This window comes from Tursiops truncatus, chromosome 10 (assembly GCF_011762595.2).
Source record: "Tursiops truncatus isolate mTurTru1 chromosome 10, mTurTru1.mat.Y, whole genome shotgun sequence".
Classification (NCBI taxonomy): Eukaryota; Metazoa; Chordata; class Mammalia; order Artiodactyla; family Delphinidae; genus Tursiops; species Tursiops truncatus.
Genome location: NC_047043.1, coordinates 49,505,960 through 49,526,710, shown reverse-complemented (window position 1 = coordinate 49,526,710; position 20,751 = coordinate 49,505,960). Strand labels below are relative to the sequence as shown.

Below are 20,751 nucleotides of genomic sequence, written 5' to 3'. Positions count from 1 at the left end.
TTGCGAGCTCTGGAGTGAGGGGGTTATGGAGCGAAGCCAATACAAGTGGGGCACTGGCATCAGGCACGTCGTCTTTCCCCTTTCAGCTCTTTTGTGGAATACATTTGTGGATGAGCTGCTTCTAACTCTGCCTACCACCCTGTAAACCAGTAAACTAATGCCTTGAAAGAGTTCATGTGATTTTAAAACTTCAATCCAGCTCACTAAGATTGGCAGAATGTTGTCTACTTTTTGAGGAGGAAGAAGAGGCAGAGGCCAGTGCAGGAGGCACCAGTGAGGGCAGGTGTGTGAGTGGGCAGGTGGAAAGGGTGAGAGTGAATGGGCGTGGCTGAGCTTTACTGATTAATCCTTCCCCTAGTTGCCCCTGGTAGGTTCTTAATGCGGTTGGAGGTTAAAAAGATTGAGAAAAGCAGGCAACTTGGAGTTTAGGGATATAAGAGAAGTAAAAGAACCTAATATGTAAGTCATCTTCATGTTCCTGAGGGTCAAGTTCTCAAACCCCAGGTCTGGGGAGCCTCAGTTAGCAGGTTCAGATCACGTTTTCCCAGAGGCTGAGGGCAGCTGCCTCCATAGCTCAGCTTTGGTCACACATGGTCCATCATGAACTCTGGTGGGACAGAGAGGGCAGCAGCAAGGGGAGTTGACTGACAATCCTGATCATCAGTCCTTTATCTGGGCATCTTCGGAACTCGCCTGCACACCACCTTTGGCCCACAAACCTTTGGGAACCCTATGGGGTCACTGGAGAGTCTAGTCCCTGGAAACAGGGCTGGGACTAAGGTGAGGCAAGTGAGGTTCCTAGGGTTCATTGGACAGGTAGGTGTTATGAGCAAAGGAGAGGAGAGCTGAGAATAAGGAAAGGAAAAGAAATCCCATTGTCAGTAAGTCTGGAGGGGAGGGAGGAAGAATCAATGTGAGAAATAAGAAAGGCAGTTTGGTATTTGAAAATTTAAGGAGGTATTCACGCCCAGGGCCATGCAAGAGTCCAACTCTGCGAGTGAGCTGAAGGGTGCACCCTGGGTGACTCGCTCACTGGCCCCTGGGCACAGCCCTGAATGAGAGAGCTGTTCTTAAGGCCACTCTTTACTGTCCACCATTGGGCTCAGCTTTTTAATACTCTGAGGATCGTGGAGACCTCTAACTTACTTCCTTCTTCACATCCATGGTGCACACAATCTTGCCATTTCTTTCTGCATGATATTGGGCTCTTCCTTACCTTTCTTTTGGAGTTATTATTTCAGTGTTTTATTTACTGTTGTATTTCTAGCACTTATCTCAGTGTCAGTCTATTTAGATATGTAATAAATATTTCTTGAATTAAATTATTATACTCACTATAGTCATATTAGAATGCTCAAGGTCAAAGTTTGGGGCATAAAGTTTTTAGAAAGATCTTTTTTTAAAATTGCAATATAGTTGATTTACAATGTTGTGTTAGTTTCAGGTGTACAGCAAAGTGATTCAGTTATACATACATATTATATATATATATTCTTTTCAGATTCTTTCCCATTATAAGTTATTACAAAATATTGAGTATAGTTTCCTGTGCTATACAGTAGGTCCTTGTCGCTTACTTGTTTTATATATAGTAGTGTGTATCTGCTAATCTCAACATCCTAATTTAGCCTTCCCCTCCTTTCCCCTTTGGTGACCATAAGTTTGTCTTCTATATCTGTGAGTCTATTTCTGTTTTGTTATGTAAGTTCATTTGTATCATTTTTTTTCCAATTCCACATATTAAGTGGTATCATATGATATTTGTCTTTGTCTGACTTACTTCACTTAGTATAATCATCTCTAGGTCCATCCATGTTGCTGCAAATGGCATTATTTCATTCTTTTTTATGGCTGAGTAATATTCCATTGTAGTGTGTTGGCCAAAAAGTTCAAACTTTTTGGCCAACCCAATATATATGAACCACATCTTCTTTATCCATTCATCTGTTGATGGATATTTAGGTTTCTTCCATGTCTTGGCTGTTGTAAATAGCTCTGCAATGAACGTTGGGGTACATGTTCATTGGGGTTGCCTTTTAAAATTCTGCTAGGCAACTCCCCTCCTACCTCAATTCTCCATGCTGAGTTCTACCATCAGGCCAATTGGTCACCTTCCCTAAGATACGATGTTAGTGTAAAAAAAGAATGGACTTTTGTCTCTCAGACCTGATTTTTATTACCTATGAGACCTTGGAAATTTTATAACCTCCAAACCTTAGTTTTTCTATTAAAAAATTGACATGATGATAACTCTGCTCTCAGTACAATGTTGTGCAGTTTAAATAACCATGGAGAGCTTTCAACATCTCCCATGCTGGTCCCCTCATATTCCCTCACAACAAGTCTGCTCGATTTCAAGTACCAAACTGACTTTCTTATTTCTCACATTGATTCTTCCTCCCTCTCCTCCAGACTTATTGACTCTGGGATTTCCTTTCCTGAAGCCATGTCTCATGATCAGCACTTGTACATCGTGTATGGTAGAATGTCAACACTGAAGGGCTATTGTCTATTTTAGATTCTAAGATTTGAGAGGATATGGACTGTGTCTTTTACACTTCTCTTTGTCCACAGGCAACTCAATGAGTACTACACCAATTTCCTTATAGTGTGAGAATTTAACTCCTAAGCGTCAGTGGGGGACCATCTATTGTGATGAGGTTCTGATCGCCTGGGTAGAGCCAGTGATCAAAATTTCCTAGAGTCCACGTTGGTTAACATCGACTTAAAGCATCAAATAACAACTGGCTGGTAAACAAGTACCATTGAAATAACATCATTTTGGTTATATAAATATCTCAACAGGCTTCCTGGGGTGGCTCAGCCTTGATGTCAAGGAAGCACCGCAAGCTTCTGCACGGCATCCACAGGTAAATGTAGTTTCCCCAGTCACAGTGCCTTTTATTTAGGCTAGGGACTCTCTTTGGCCTTTGCCCAATTAAGTGACATTTTGAAAACAGGCAAAAAACTAAGGAATTGTTTTGGTTTAAAAAAATCCCAAACTCCTTAAACCGCTCACACAAGGAATCCTTTGGAGCACTAACTTGGACGTGAATACTGAATGTACCAGCATTCTTCCCACCAGTAGAAACTAATTGAGTCTCCCCTCCCTACCCTGTTTTTTTCTTTGTTTAACATAACAGGGCTGATTCTGTGGCATGGAATCCACACAAGATGCTGATGGCTGGGATTCAGTGCTGTGCTTTCCTTGTAAAAGACAAATCTGTGAGTTTTCCTCTTATGGCCTTCATCAGGCATGGAGGGGGGCAGATTACCATATTTTCAGAGGACCCATTTTTGCTTGTATTTTATACCTTGGGCCAGAGGTAGATGACGGTCTTTGGTAAATGTTGATGGAATCGAAAGGAAAGTTGAATAGACCCAGGTAAAAGAAACAAGTGCTTCTGCTCAGGTAATGTTGTGTATTTGATTTAGGTATTATATAATCTCACTACTTACAGCAAAATGGTCTCTCTTGCCCTCATTTGGATTATATTTTTAAACTCAGTTTTAAACATTGCCAAGATATTTTTTCCCCTTGATTAAGTCCGGGATTTAAGTTATCTTGAAACTTCTCCTCCCTGAGAAAGGAGAGCAGATGTGTGTCATACATTAAATTGAATGCTTAATATGCTTAGCTGGGGCTTAACAGCCCCTTTATATGGGAAGATGTTGGTTCAGGGCTGATCATCAAACCCTGATTTATTAGGGGATTGCCTCTCTCAAGTGGTTGGTACTTAGCTTCTGTTGGAACACTGGGGAGAGCTGGAAACTAGTCTGGACTGCTGTGAGGCAAGCAGGCTGCAGTTCCTCTTGGTTAGAGGTAGAAACCCTATGCTTTCTCTGGGTTAAATAAGGATCCTTGTGGGACGTGGCCCAGGCTGGGAAGTGCCACTTCATTCTTAGAAATGCCTCCTCAAGATCTGTGTGCAGCATGTGGGTGATCTTTCTCAGCCATCTGTTTACATTTTTTTCTTAGGGGACTCCCTTTGCCAATGCTAGAGTCATTTTCTCTTTTTAAGGAATTTTATTTCAAATGACAACCATATTTAAAACCTGAAATCTAGTCTCGTATGTGTGGATGGTTACAACTTTCTTTAAAAAAATTTTGTGATATTTACATGTTGATGCCCTTTGTGTTTTGAGATGACCAAACAGGATGTCCGTCAGAAACTATGAACAGATTCTGCATCTGTAGATAGAGAGACTCTTGGAAATAGGAATCTATTCCTTCATGTTTTATTAGGTAGGCTACTATGGACTGCATTCAATGCCATTTAACTTCTATTCATCTAAGTTTTTCAATAGTAGAGTGACAGCATGTTATGACTGAAAGGTGGTTAAAGATTACTATATCATTTATGAATCAAAGAACATATTCAACTTGCCCACAGTTACATATATAGGACATGAAAGAGTTAGGAGTAAACCCAGCTTTTCCTGTGGTCTAGATATAAGAACAAAAACATGCCAAGCATCCTTTATGTGCCAGACATTTTACATCTGCTTTCTCCCTAATCGGATAATCTGAATGACATCTTTATCTGTTAGTGTGATGCTCTCAGGAGTGGAAAATTTAGACCCCAAATTTTATGACTATTCTTTTAAATAACTTTCTAGCTTTTATAAATTTTTCTTGTTGAATGATATTTGGAGTGATTTAGCTAAGAATTGATTTACATTCATGTCCTTGAGGCAATTTAAAATTTTCTGGATCATCTAACGCTATATAACAGTGGTTAAAATAATTTTTTTGAAGAATTCTTTCCTGAATCTCAATGCAAACTATAGCACCCATGTCTACTCACATGGCAGGAATTAACAGATTAGGAAAATTGCATTCATGGTGCAAAGAATGGAGCACTTTCAAAAGTTGCCTTTTTTTTTTTTTGGTTACGTGGGCCTCTCACTGTTGTGGGCCTTTTTTTTACGAAAGACTGTTTTCACTTTACCTGGAATGCAGAATTGAACCGTGAGGTATGAGATATGATCATCGGCTTAAGTTCTGTGTAGGCAGTTTTCTGTCCCTTTTGTACCTATTTTCTGCCTCTGTTGTTTTCTTTCGTACTTTTATTCATTCTACCACTGCCAACTGACTCCTACATAGGCTGGGCGCAGTACTGATGCTGGGCTTAGAAACAGACACGTTCCCCGTAGTCAAAGAGCTTATAATCTCACGGAGGAGACAGTGAACAAAGTGTGCATATTGAATTATTTGATTACTATTTTGGTAAGTGCTCTGAAGACCGTGTTGAACACTGTTGATTATATATTCACCAGCCGTCCTGACTTACTTCCTTCTCTTTCCTGATGCTCATCTAACGAGCCCCCCCCTTGCAGCTAAGAGTCACTATATGACACAAATATGGCCACTATGATGAGGGAGAAATGTGAAACAAAGGTTTTAGTTTCTGGTAGAGGTGCTATACCCAAGAGGAGAGCTTTCTGCTCCCTTTTCTACCATGAATGCAGACACAACTACCATTGTTGTGTCAGACCATGATATAGGGAGCTCTGACAGCCACTTTGTAGCCATAAGGCAATGACCCTAAATTAAAAAGTGAACATTCACAGAATGGCAGAGCATAGTCTTGGATAAGAGTTTTGAAATATTGCACTTAGTATGGAAGTGCCCACTTCCAGATTTTTGTGATATGTATGATAAGTGTCTTTATTGCTAAAACTACTTCTACTGGGTAATCTGTTACTTGAAGCCAAATGCACTCTTATCTGAGACAGAGAACAGTGTGTTACTCAGACTACAAAGCAGGGACACCTGAGAAGTTCCAGATGGAAGGGGCAGCATGTGCAAAGTCTTTAAGAAAGGAGGGTCCTTTTTTAAATTTTAGGAACTGAAAGAGGTTCATAGTTGCTGAAGTACAGAGAGTAATGCTAAGACCAGTATGAGATGAGACTAAAAGATTAAGCAGTGGATGGATCATGCAGGGTCTTAGAAACCATTTTAATGATTCGATGTTCAGAACAATGGAAGAATTTTAAAAGCAAGGAATAATCAGAAAAGATTTTCATTGAAGACAATGAATTGAAAGGGGGACAAAATGGGTACAGGATGAGAAAAGACTTGCAGTATCCAAACAAGATAATGGTAGGGTATGGAAAAAGTGTGATAAAATTCAAGATATATTTTAGCTATCAACTAGACCAGGCTGAATTCCCAGTTATACATGGGACATGAGGAGGAAGCAGGTATCATGGTTGACTCCCTGAGTAGTGATACAGCAACTGAGTGAATGGTCCTGTGTAGGGAGATGGAGATTGCTGAAGGAAGAGAAGATTCCACAGGGAAATATCTTGATTTAGCATGGGCTATGTTAAATTTGAGACTCCTGTGCAGTATGCAAGTGAAGGTGTCATGTAGGCAGTTGACATATGGATCCAAAGCTAGGAAAAGTGTTCTGGGCTGGAAAAATATATTAGGGGATTGTTGAATGCAGATGATGCTTGAAGTCATAAAGTGGAATGGCTTGCCTTGGGAGGAACTTTGTAGTGAGAAGAGGTTGGAGATCTTAGGCCTGAAAAACTTCAGAGTCTGAGTTTAGAAGAGGAGGAACCAGCAGTGAGAAAGCTGAGTTGGAATGGCCAGGGAGACAGTAGAAGGACCAGGACAGGGTGATGCTAATGAAATAGATAGAAACATATTAGGAGGAGTGTGACTCTGTCTTAGTGTCAAAGCTTGAGTATCACTTCCTTAAGGAGGAGTTTCCTGACTCACCCAAGTAACTGTCATCTCTCCATGATTCCTTCTCAGAGCCCATTCCCTTCCTCTAAAGTGCTCATCACAATTTTTAATTATGATTTCTCATGTATTAATGTTCCCTCCCTTAGAATGTAAGCTGTATATAGATAGAGACCATGTCATTATATTCACCACTGTATCCCGCGTGCCTAGCAAGTACTCACTGAACGAGGAAAAAATAGAAATCCACTGAAAAAATGAATGATTCAGTAAATTTAAAATCCTCAGAAATATCTGATTTCATATCAGCAGTAACTAGGAGTTTCCACTTTCTCCCCTACCCCAAATTATTCCTTCTGAGAGCTCTGAGGTAACAATGATTAAAATGCTAGTTGATGAGCTTTATTGCCTTAGTCCTAACACAAGGCTTGAGTGTGCCTCCAGCAGGCAATTGATGAATAGTGATTTTAATCTGGACTTACTTCTCCAGTTAATGGAAGGGGGTAACTCTAGTTAAAAGAAAGCAAATTACTTAGTGAACATACTTCTGTTAAGGGAAAAACCAGTTCCCTAATTGTACCTTCAAAGCCCCAGCCTTCACAATGCTGACTGACTAGCTGGTGGTGTTTGTTCACATTTTCAATTTCCTGTATCCATAAAGAAGACTGCTTCCAAAACAAAGAGCTGTTGCTCTCCAAGTCATACTGTCACTGACACTCTGCATGATAGGGATAAAAAGAAAATCAGGGATTTAAAAAAATCTGTGATTATAAATAGGTTGACTTCAGATGTAAATGCTGGGACTACATGGTTGCTTTGGATCAAAGACAATTTTGATGCTTTGATCTAAAATAAAAGGCAATACGTCTAAGAATCAGATGCATAGATGGAGAAAAATCTCAGTATTGGCTTTTTGACTTTTAGTGTTTATTGGAAGAACTATTTAGTTAAAAAAAAATCTAACAGATACATGAGAACATGAAAAATGCTAATCAGATGACTTTTTGAGAATAAATAATTCCTCTCTATTTCTACTTATCATCATCATCCAATATTAACTCACAAGGATTTCCTGTTTAACCTAGCAGCTATAGATAATTAAAGGGACATTTTTTTCTTAGAAAAACTATGTAGATACTAAAGATTTTTTTTTATTATGTCCATTTTTATATGTTTATTTCAGAAGTAATTCACCTACATCATAGACCAGAATCAGAAAATTCAGATAAGGAGAAGGATGAAGAAAAAAGTTGCCCTTTACAAATATCTGAAGATGCATATTTTCTTAGGCATATTTATATATTTAAATTTACACATATGTATTTATCTAACATAAGAACATATTTTGATTTTAGCATGCTTTTTCTGTTTCACAAAATTGTGAACATTGCTCCACGTCAATATGCATTGTATACATTTTCCATAGCCGCATGGTGTTCTATCATTTTGATATTTGATAATTAACTAGACTACCTCCTTACCACTGACCAACTAGATTGTTTTGATTTGGGGCTAATAGGGGCTTCCCTGGTGGCGCAGTGGTTGAGAGTCCGCCTGCCAATGCAGGGGACACGGGTTCGTGCCCCGGTCTGGGAAGATCCCACATGCCGCGGAGCGGCTGGGCCCGTGAGCCGTGGCCGCTGAGCCTGTGCGTCCGGAGCCTGTGCTCCACAACGGGAGAGGCCACAGCGGTGAGAAGCCCGCGTACCGCAAAAAACAAAAACAAAGTACACAAATGATTTGGGGCTAATATAGATGTGGCTGCCACCTTTGAGGCTAAATCTTTGGGCGTATCCTTTATTTTTCCCTTAGAATAAATTCTTAGAAGTCGAAGAGCCATGATCACCTTTCATGATGCTCTTTTATACTTGTTTCCTAATTTCCCTTCTAAAAAATTGCTTGCCTTCTCACTAGCAGAGTGTGTGTGTGTGTGTGTGTGTGTGTGTGTGTGTGTGTTAGCTTTTGACATAGCAAGGGTTTTTAGCTTTGTTGATTTGACAGGCAAGGCATTTATACACCCATACTTACAGACATGTAACCATTTTCCTTCTCATTTTATCCAGTGATGTACTGTATCTCCTCCTACTCAGGGATCTTCTTTAGCTGGAGGTATTGACATGCAATTCTGGGCTACCTAGGTTTCAAATGTGAGGCTTTGGAGATAGACTTGGAATTCTTTCCCTTTCATCTTCAGTCTAGAGGAGGCTCAGGATGGTCCCAGTTTTTCTTCTTTTTTTTTTGCGGTACGCAGGCCCCTCACTGTTGTGGCCTCTCCCGTTGCAGAGCACAGGCTCCGGACGCACAGGCTCAGCGGCCATGGCTCACGGGCCCAGCCGCTCTGCGGCATGTGGGATCTTCCCGGACTGGGGCACAAACCCGTGTCCCCTGCATCATCAGGCGGACTCTCAACCACTGCGCCACCAGGGAAGCCCCCAGTTTTTCTTTTGAAGAAGTAGCAGGGAGAAGAGGAGCAGGGAGTTCATTCAGTATACACTCATTGAAGGTATACTGTGGGCCTGGTATGCATGGAGAAAAAATAGAAAAGGAGACTCATACCATCTCCCAGTGTGGTTCCCCAAGGGAAGGCGGGAATTTTTCACTGGGATACCACACCTGAGAAATGTGTTCTCTCTCAGACCCACTTAAATTTCTATCCTGAATGATCATTGACATTGCGAAGGAAAACTATTATATGCCATTAAAAAAATGTGCAAGAAAATAAAAAAAGGGAGAGAACATGGCTTATCAGAGAAACTAGGACAAACTATGTCTGCTTTGGTGAGGATTTCTTTTTCAGCTCTCATTTTTCTTCATGGAGTTCCTATGGAAGTGCTGTTAGATGGTTTGAAAATACTGAACAATCTGATCATCAAAAACTTATTTTCTCTCATTCCAGAGAACACTCACACTTCCCCTACACACGTACATTATACATTTCTTTGGAATGACAGCCTCCTAGCTAATGGAACAGAAAAGGGGGAAGGTCAGTGTTTAAAACTGATTAGAAAAAAAGAAGCATTTGACTTGAAGGAGAGACATCAGTCTCCTGGGCTTGAGGCTGCCAAAATTATTCTCCAGATCTTGGAGACTCTTGCCTGAGCTCAGAAAATTCTTCAGCTTTTCAGCAAGGTTGAGAATTTCATGACACTGGCAGAGCTCAACAAATTCGTGGTTGGTAAATAGCCCATTTTCTTTTTAATTGCTGTTTTTTTAAAATTATAATGAAAAAAGTTAATTTTTTCATGAGGCTTTTGGAAATTTGTGCATATATAAAATGCATCACATTTTAAAAACTTCACATGGTATAGTGTCTGCTTTCCTTCCCCATGAGGTAAAGAGTGATAATAATTAATGTTAGAATTGCTTGTGTTCAAAACCCATCATATCTTTCTCCACTGAACAAACCAATAAATTGGGTTTTAGTATTTACTGGGTTCATATTGCAATTGTCATTAATTTTAACAAGGGGATTTGTACTTTGTTTTAGAACCATGCATCATATAGCCTAGTAACTTTGTTTTAGAACCATGCATCATATAGCCTAGTATATTAATTCCTTGGTGAACTGCAGCTCTGAGGGATGTGTTATTGCATGATCATGATTGTACTATGTGATTCCAGTCAATAGTTGCCATCATGTCATAAATGGGCACAAGTCCCAGCAGAGAACCTATCCCTTGGTTCTTGGAATCATCTATATGGTAGACTGTGAGTTACTGGAGAGCAGAAGGGGTCTATTCATTGCTGTACTCCCACTAACTTAGTACAAAGCCTGACACTCGATTCATGCTCAATAAAAAGGTTTCCTGGAGTGAACTTACTTTGTATCTTTTTCCAATACTATCAAATGGTAATATTTTAAATTTGTTACCTGCAGTAGATCCTTTATCATCACAACCTGATCTCTTTCAAGTCTCAGAGCGTCCCTTCTTGCTAGTTCATAGAGGTTTTTTTTTTTTGAGGGGGTGTAGAAATTGCTTGTCTTATCCATATGGTTTGAGATGTCCATTATCTCCTTACATCCCATTTCATGTTGGTGATTAGAAAAAGTCTACCCTAAACTGTGCCAACGTTTGGCCTTTTATCTACATGCCTCAGAGACCAATAATAAATCAGTGACTCATGCTTTCCTTTTTGCAGAAACCATATTGTCTTTCCCCTAGAAAGTTATTTTTGTTTCAGTGTCTAATGGTGCTGTGCTTTACTGGATACTGGACAAGCGGAAGAGAAGCTTGCTTTTCCAGGGCTCCCGGGTCCTCTCTTGACCCCTTCTAATGAACAGAATGACATTCACAATCTGCCAGGGTAACGGTGGTGGCTGTTTGTAATGCTAGATCAAGCATCTTGGCCAACAGTTTTCCAATTTCATCCCTGAGTTCCCTCAAACCTTTGGGTGGCTTCCACCTGGTCCTACTGATCGAGCTACATTTATTTCATCAGTTTGACTTGAATGAGTTGGGGTGCTGCCCGTGGTTGCATTTAATATCATCTGCCTGGTCTATTTCTGGAGAACCCGAAGAATATGGGAATTTCTCTGATATCCTTCCAGGTGAAGAATTCGTTCTTCATAACAGCCATCCTATGTCTATGGGACTGCAACATTTGCTTCTCTGCCATTCATCACAGAAAACTTCAGATTTGCTAAGAAATGACCAAGAGGGAAGAAATAGGAAATTCTACCTTTGTGTCCTTTTGTCATCTCTGATTCCACAAAAACTAGCAGTTGAAAAATATCCCAGAGAGAAGATCCTACTTACAGATGGAATTTTCTCTATCTTACCTTATAACAAAACGGATTAGGGTCCCATAATATAGGAAGATTACATAAGTTAAAGTCTAAAAAAAAAACAAGAAACATGAGGATTAGGGCATAAAAGAAAACCTGGAAAGAAGCTAATGGAAAAATGCATGCCATAAGTAGCAAGCTACACCTGCCTCAGTGGGTAGGCTAAAATTCGATTTTAGCATTTTTTAAATATTCTAAGCATCTGCCTTTTGCCTTTATTTTATTTTTTACTATTAACTCACTACAGCAAGGCTTTCTCTTCTATTTCTACTCTCTGGTGTGATGCTTGAGGCCCTTTTGACTTCTTGGCATAAATCGTTCCATTTGTTTTCCTTTGCACATTTCTAGCTGTCATATTTGTTGTTTTCCAAGGAAGATATCTAAAAACATATCTGACACTCCTAATTAGGCTTTCTAGCTTTGCTGTTTCAAGGCCAAATAATTTCAGGGAGTCCATTTTTTTGTGGGTTTTTCTTCCATGGCAATTCAAAATGCAGATACAAGTGCATGTGAATAAGAGAAGTATTTTAATTTTATAGATGACTCAGAGGTGGTAAATATAGATTCATCTTATATAGATTTTTAGCTGTTGTACTTAGACACTAATTTGTACAGAAATTGTTACTGTCATATAATAAAGGAATTAATTGTGGACTGAGTAGAAAAACAGAAACTGTAAAATAATTGGCATATTTTATATATTGAAGTTACATACAACTCGTGCATGCAAGCACACGTGCATTTACTCAGCAAACATACTTGCCTTTAGGTCACTATGATGCTGATGGAAAATCATAATTTAGGAAGTTTTGTTAATTGCAAAAGGAATTAGAATCTTCTCTGGTAGTTCATTCTAAGGGCTATTTGGGAGTTTAGATGATATTGATATTTTTTCAATTAATTATTATGAAATATAAGGAAAATATAAAATATGCATGAAATGCATTTATTTAATTTATTTTTATAAAAAGAATAATCAGGTGATTCCCACACATTAAAACAAAGAACAGAAACCCAGAAATCCCCTATGTGCTCCTTCCTGTTACTGACTTTTTAACTTTTCTCTTTAGTTTTGCTTTGTAGTTATGCATTCTCAAATAATTAGTTTACTTTTGCCTTTTTGAAATTTATGTAAATGGAATCACGCAGTATGTATTTTTTGGGTTGGCTTTGTTGCTACTCAAACTTACCTTACGTCTGTAAGATTCATTCACGAGTTGCACAATCACAGGGTTATTCATTTTCTGCTTTATACTATTCCATATGAGCAAATCGCCATTTGATTATCCATTTTGCTGTTGATGAACATTTGAGTTATTCTAATTCAGGGCTTTTACAAAATTTTGCTACGAACATTTTTGTGTACATGTCTTCATTGCTTGCTATGTCCCAGAGGTGCCATCTGGTATAATTTTCCTTTTTCTTGAAGATCATATTTAGGAATTTCTTAATGAATCAAAAGGTGGCATACTCTATTTGACTTTGCTTCTTTGAAAATGTCTTTATTTCATTTTTTCTGGGAATAGAATTATGTCAGGAATTTTCCTTTAGAACTTTAATGACTTTTGTTGTTGTCTTTTGGCATTGTGTATTAGAAAGTTAACTACTTAACTGTCATTCCTTTGGTGGCAAAATAACTTCTTTCTTTGGCTTCCTTTAAGATTTTCTAGCTTTCTTTAATTTTCTGCCATTTATCTATAATGTTATTAATATATATTTTGTTTGGTTTTTCTTGCTTAGACTCCATTGTGCTTCTTGAATCTGAAGATTGACATGTTTCATAAGTTTTAAAAATTCTCCATTTAATTATCGACCTTGTCTCCTTTCTTTTCTGGCACTCCAATTAAATGCATATTAAACCTTCTTACTGTTTCTTCTCTTACTCTAGTTTGTAAGTTTCATAACTTTGTCTTTCCTTGTCTCCTTGCGGATAATTTTTAGGGCCTATTTGGAATTCACTGATTCTCTCTTCAGCTATGTCTAATCCGCTATTAACACTAGCCCTTGGGTTCTTACCTTATTATTGTCTTTCTGGTTTCGTAGCGTCAAATTGAATCTTTTTTACATATAGAAGGTCTCTACGTTCTTGTCGACATTTTTAAGATCAGCTTTTATCTCCATGAACATTCTGAACATAGATTCACAGTCTGCCTCTGCTAACTCTAGTTTCTGGATTCCCACAAGTGCTATGCCTATTGTTTCTTAAGTCTGTGAGTCCTGGCTCTCATTGTCTAGAGAGGTACCTTACAATCTTTGAGGGTTTACTGAATATTTTATTTAAAAATTTACCTTCAGGAATAATTTGAAACTAGAAATGAAGCTCTCTTTCTTTACAGAGGATTTTATTTTCATTTTCTGGGCATCTAGGGGGGGATTAACAGTCCAGGACCAATGCTTAAAGATTCTCTGGATCTTCAGAGTATAATCTTGACCTCTCTTTCCAGTGGAGACCTTTGGGTCCTAAACAAGAGAAAAGATTGCTTTAGTGCTCTCGTTACATTGACCACCTTTGAACTCTGTTTCCTGAAGCCCATGAAATGCCTGCTAGGAGGAAAAGTGATGGTGATACTCCAGGTCCCCGCACGTGGAGGCCACAGTCCCGCTTCCCTCACATCTCCCCACTCTAGCTCTTGTCGCAGCTGCCCTTCTGAGTCTGAACATGCCCCTGGGGTGGAAGCATCTCTGGCTCACCTCTGAGCTCCACTCCTCTCCTGTACCTTCCAGAAGTTTACTTCTGCCTTGTATAGGTCTGCTACACTTTTTATTAGATGCAGTTTTTATGTTTTTTTCCAGCCTTTCTTGTTATTTTCCGTAGGAGCGTTTCGAGTTCATCTAGTCTTTTATTACCAGAATTGAGCTATGTCAGGCTTTGGCATTTTAATAATCAGCTGCTGTTCAGTGCTGCCAGTGGGGATGAGCATTCGTTAATTTACTCACCCTTTCATTCCACTTGCAAATGTGTGCAGCCTCTTATGTGTTACTCGAGTAAGACATGCTCCCTATCATAAGTAAACTCAGGGGATAGTAAGAAACAAATTTTAAGCAAATGATTAAAATATAATACCCGTATTTATGTAATAGGGTAAAAAGCAGGTGTTTTGGAAATGTAGATCAAGTGAAAGAACAACGCTGCTGAAGAAGCTGGTCTAGAAAACTTAATTGAAACAGAGGTGACCTTTAACATATCAGTTATTGGTATTTTCTTTCCATTTTTAAAGCAATATAGGATCAAAATAGCATAGTGTCAGGCATAATGAGGAATATAAAAATTACTCGCACCCACCAAAGTTAAATCATTTAAAATTTTCTTGATAGATGAATATTAATATGTTACTGTATCTGTGTTGATATAGATTTGTGTATTTTGCTTCTATAACTAGCATCTCCTTTCTTTACCCATTCCTACCCCCCTCATTATCTAAAAAACAGAGGCACTTGGGCTTATAAAATCTTCATTTAAAATTATTCATTTGTTTAACTATGACCACCGCTATCTTACCAGATTTCATATTAGTTCTGAGAGATTTCAAATTATTCTTGCATTTTATAAATATATAATACTATTAGTATATAACTGTAATTTTGTTTGCTGTCTAATATTCTAATATATTTTGTTTGCTTCATATCAGTTGCAATTATAATGCACTGATAAAATTTCCAAAAATATGTTCAGTAATAATAGTAAATAGAAGGCATTTTTATCTTCTTTGTGATTTTATTAAAGTTGCCTTAAGATATACATTCTGTATAAATCCTCCTGAGAAATGATCTAGGAATGAGTATTGAATTTTACCATATCCCTTTTAAATATCTGATAAGGTAGTTCTATCATTTTACTCCTGAACAAAGTTAGATGTGTGTTCATTGATTCTCTACATTACTGATTAACCTCATTTAGTTGCAGTAAATTACTTTAATGTATTAATGGATTTGTATACTTAGATTTTGGCCTCTATATACATACAATTAATCTACTCTGTGTGTGTGTATGCATGCGAGTATGTGTGCATGTTATCTTGGTTGGATTATTTTGACTGTCAGCTTTAACTGTCTTATTTGTTTTAGAATAATTATGAGAGCATAGAGATCATCAGCTTTTAGAAATGGTGAGAAAAGTCAATCATAAAACTCTTGTTCAGGGCTTCCCTGGTGGCGCAGTTGTTGAGAGTCCACCTGCCGATGCAGGGGACACGGGTTCGTGCCCCGGTCCGGGAAGATCCCACATGCCGCGGAGCGGCTGGGCCCGTGAGCCATGGCCGCTGAGCCTGCGTGTCCGGAGCCTGTGCTCCGCAACGGGAGAGGCCACAACAGTGAGAGGCCTGCGTACCACACAAAAAAAACAAAAACCAAAAAACTCTTGTTCAGAAATTTGGAGGGAGATAATTATTTTCCCATTTTTATTCAGCTGATAAGAATTTCATGCTCTGCTTGATCAATTTCAAGAACATTTTCTCAAATATTTAATACATTTTATTGAGATTTTCAAGTATATTAGTAGAATCTATATCATTTCATCATTTTCATCTAATTTTTACCTTATATCCTTGCCTGAAGTCTTAATTTTTAAAATATTTTTTCTTAGTTTGCTTACCTTATCTTCTCTCCATAAGAATCACTTCTTGCATTTATTTTTTCAAGTCACATCTTTATTGTTTATTTAATTGTTATTCATTTACTCCTGCTTCTTTATGTTTTTGTTCTGTAAAAATGTTATTTTACATTTGAGGGCAGTTTTGGCTCCGCTCCTTAAATTTTGTTTTGGAGTATTCTCATTTAAATTATTTCCCAATTAATCTATAATCACAGTGTTGATTTACTCTTCGAGCCAATGGTGATTTATAAAAGTAATTTTAACTTTCCAAGTGCTTAAGATGTGTTATGAAATTCTGGTTTGTTTTATTGTAGTCAGATAATCAAAATGAAAGCAGAGATCAAGAGTGATGAATTTTTACCTTTTAAACTCAAAAGTTGAAAGGACATCTTATCATCCAGAATCCACTTTTAGTTTGCATTTTCTTTCCCAAGCAGATAAACAGTCCTCAAGTTTGAGGGGGAGGGGCGGGGAGAAGAGTGAAGAAGAACCAAGTATTAAACATGAATAAGCAAACCCAGGGGGTTCAAGAAAAAACAGAACTTCCCTGTAAATAGAATATGTGGGTTCTTTCCTTTCTTGGCCCAAGTTCTAGGTGAGGCTCAGAGATTTGGGAAGGCTCCCTTCTCCCCCACCTCTCATGTCAATCTGGAAAGCAGAAATTAAATAGAGATGGGAAGCGGGTATATCCAAGGCATGAGAGTGCCTGAGAATACCCCCAGTTCTCCTGTAGACTTCACAGTGGCTGGTGGGAAGAGCAACCAAAAGTGACTGAAAATGAATGGGGGGCACAAGGGAGACTGGAAATAGGGTCAAGAAGCAAGGAGCATGACTCGTGATCTGACAACCACAGCCCAAGGCAGGTTTTTAGACATAAGCAGGAAAGAGCATCTGGAAAGAGCTAGAGATGGTCAGGTGGTCAGCACAAGGACAGCGGTGACCACACTGCAGAAACAGATGTCCCCTCCTTATCTTCAGTCGGCAGATTTAGCAATTGAAAACATAAGATGCACAGAGAAATTTGAATTTCAGATAAATGACATGTCATATTTTAGTATAAGTATATCCTAAATATTGCATGGCATAATACTTTTACTAAAAATTTTGGGTTTTAGGAATTTATATGAAATTTGTATATAATTCAAGTTTAATAGGTGGTTTTGTATTTTATCTGATAACCCTCCTTAGCGGCATTTGTGAATGTCCCAACGACGCTAAACAAAAAGTAAGAGGAGGAAAACTCTCAGAGGAAAAATCTCGATTGCCCATGTTTTATGTCTGCATGGTCTGAGAAATCACTCAGTTTGAGCTTTGAGTTTTTCTGGAAGTGACCCGATTAAATAGTTTGCATTGGAAATAAACATAGCTCAAAATCAGAAATGATTTCAGTGAAAGAAAAGTGAAGTATCATTTTTGCATATCCAAAGTGATATCATTTTGAAATTCATAACAATTTTATTTGTTTTTAAGTTCATGTGACAGGTAAAAGTTGGCACTTCACAGTATGATGTTTACATCTTTACCCAAAAGACGAACACAAGCTAAATTAGGATCTCGCAGTGTTCATTCCAAATTCCTTGTCTTCTCCACCTCTGGTCCAGTAAGCTGGGACCACGGGGATGTGGCAGGGGAACGGTGTGATGTGACCATCTCTGTGGGAGAGAAGGGAAGTAAGGAGTCCCTGGGAACCAGGCAGAGAGCCTAAATTGTGTACTATAAATGTTTTCCATCTCTTGCTGTGACATCTTACTAATGGATTGCTGAGTTTTAAACCTGGTCCAGAAACTGAAATGGAGCAAGGTAGATGGATTGCATCTTGCCTGTTTCTAGCTCACAGCAGTTGTCAGAAAGAAGTTTACGGCTTCTGTTTCATAAGGCTACTCTCTCCCCAGTACATTTCATTATGCCCTTGTCACGGAGTAGCACATGTCACTATTATATGTCCTTTGGATCTTATCTTGGCATATTATTCCTCTGTTTTATTACCAGTTTTAGACAGCACCATAGTGCGGATTAAACCCTCGACACCCAGTCACAGAAATACCAATGCATTCATTTAGAGTATTGTCAGCGTCTTTGTGCCATTTCAATATCCAACTTGCCAGAGATGTAGTGAAATTCAATGAAATACATCGCTTTTTTCAGAACTACTGAGAATCAGGAATTTATATATAATAAGAAAAAGATTGTTTTCTACCAGTGAGGTAGCAACAGCAAGTGTTAGAAGGTTAGTCACTTTAACAGATTTTATTTTCCCATTATGAGAGTTATAGGATGCCTTCCACTTAAAGGGTTCAGTTGAAATCCAAGAGGAAAACCTCCAGGGGAGTGAAGTTCTTTATATGTCTCTTTAATTTAAAAAGATTGTGCTGTGGGATTGACTCACTCTTGATGGGTGGGGAGGTGAACTTCATGGAGCCAGCAATCTTCAGTGTACTGTAGAGTCTGATTTTGGCTGTAGAGTTTAACAATGAAGTGATGGGGACCCGCGGGGGTTAACGTTCCCCACATGGGGATGTCCCCCAAAGCCACCATTGCTTTAGGCATCCTTGAGACAGGGCATCACTTACATTCAGGGCATTTATCATAATTGTTTAGGACCAAAAATGTCATTCATCGGTTCCAGGCTACATAAAATCATAGAGAAGATATGCTGTCCCTCATCACTGTACCAATTTCATAGATTTGGGGAGGCCGGGAGAAGAAAGATAGCTGTGGTTCATTTGCAGTTCCTGTGCCTCTGGGCACTGGACCTGTCAGCGCACAGGGCCTTCCTAGAGGTTCTGAGCAGAGGTCTGCTCGAGGGCTTGAGGATATGGGGTAAGCGTCGGAGTGAAGCCTTCACCCCAGTTACTGCCTGATTTCTGACCTGTTCTAAACAGTCCGAAATGGAGAATGTGTGATCTGGTCATTTAAGGATCCCATATGGCTACTTTCATGTTATACTCCCAGAGTTGAATAGCCGTGACAGTGATCCCATGGCTTCTAAAGCTGAAAATATTTACTCTCTGGCTGTTTACAGAGCTCGTTTACAGACTCGCCCATCCCTGATTTAGAACCTCCAGAAGAGAGGACTTTGTCTTCCCCACGCTCTGGGACCACAGTTTGACTAGGAAATTCTGGGATTAAATACGATTTCTCAATGCATACCTCCCTCCACCTAGGGCCCTTGATGCCCAGCAAGACTTGTGTTCAGATTCTGCCTCTGCTTCTGCCCTGTGTGACTTTGACAAGTCACATAATTTCTCTGAAATTCCATTATTTTATCTGTAAAATGGAGACACTTCCCATTTTGACGAAGTGCTATGACCTTGAGTGAGAGAATGTCCAAAAGTGCACAGTATGCTGCCAGCCATGTGCTGGGCACCCTGTGCATGCCATTTCTTGTTTCCTTGTTCTCTCCAGATTGAGGGCACATGTGAATGCACAGATTCTTCTGTGTGGACAAATGTCCATGTGTACAGTGGGAAAATTCTTTGTCGTTTTAGCACATTTCTGTATTTTATGAGTCTTTGGGAAAAGAATGCTTTTGTTCACTACATCCCAGGTTCTATTCAGAGGTTTTTACCAAGTGCTTCCTAGTTCATTTCAAACTATTATTTAAGCCAGTTTTCTGTGGGATTGCCCATGGTTATGGTAATATCAACAATTTCCAACAACCCTTTCATGGGATTTTTACAAAAATCAGGGAACTGTGTTTCAGAAATGGCCCTCCTGGGTAGCATTTCCCTGTGCAAAATCAATCTCTTACCTGTGCTCCAGGCCTCAGAGGCCAGACCTCTCAAGGATGCTAAAACTCCCAGAAATGTAGGCCAGCAGCCTTGCTGCTGAAGGTGCCCCTGTGAACAGCATTGCAATAAGCTGGAGACATAGATTGATTTTGTTAAATATTGTGCTCCTGCTGTAGAATCGCTCTCATAGCCCCCGTCCAAAGCAGCACACTTGCTCGGTGTCCATTTTGTCCAATTTGAAAGACCTCATTTCCATCTATGTCTGTCCACCTATTTTGCAGAGAGGCAACTAAGCCATCTAGACTGAAGAAATATGTCTTGAGTTAATAAATGTTTTCTTCCAGACATTCACCTAAACATTGTGCCATGAATATCCATCCCCGGGAGGTGGGATGCAACGCAATGTCATTATCCTCAAATTACAGATGAATGATGAGTGAGGCGATGGGGCAGCATGATGTAGTTGACAGTTCACAGTCAAGACTCAGCGCTCAGAAGCAGCAAGTGACACCTGGACGCTTTTGCTGTGCCTGTGGGACCGGGTGTGCTGAGACCTTGGCAAATATCTGTCCCCTTTCATTCTCCTTCTGGCGTAACTTTTGTGCACAGATGTCACTCCACATTTCATCGTGTTTCCGCATCACCTTTTCTGTCGGAATGGACCCCGTGTCCTCCCCTCCTCCCCCTCGTCCCCACCTCCTTCATCCTCCTACCTTCCCTGCTGTCTTGCCTCCCCTTCCTCCTTTTCTCTTCTAATCCCACCATATCGTATTTTTGTAAGCTGCCTTAACTCCCTTTTGCAACAAGAAGGGTGACAATAGATATGTATCAGGTAGAATTGTAGAAACTCAGAGATGGGAGTAATGCAAGATCTCAGTTGAGTGAGTGAGGTTTACTCGTATCCATGTTGATATGATTAAGCTTCCAAAAACAAGTGAATCTTTGT

At 39.3% G+C, this 20,751-nt stretch overlaps 1 protein-coding gene across 3 annotated transcripts in view; it reads left to right on the top strand.

Moving 5' to 3' along the window:
- Positions 1-20,751, top strand: part of GADL1 (glutamate decarboxylase like 1) — a 490,491-nt gene that overhangs the window by 367,178 nt on the left and 102,562 nt on the right. For all 3 annotated transcript variants that reach the window (XM_073810938.1, XM_019946661.3, XM_073810939.1), the window contains 2 exons: positions 2,806-2,870; positions 3,144-3,225. In XM_073810938.1, coding sequence (XP_073667039.1) covers positions 2,806-2,870; positions 3,144-3,225 — 147 coding nt within the window. The remainder of the gene's footprint in view (positions 1-2,805; positions 2,871-3,143; positions 3,226-20,751) is intronic.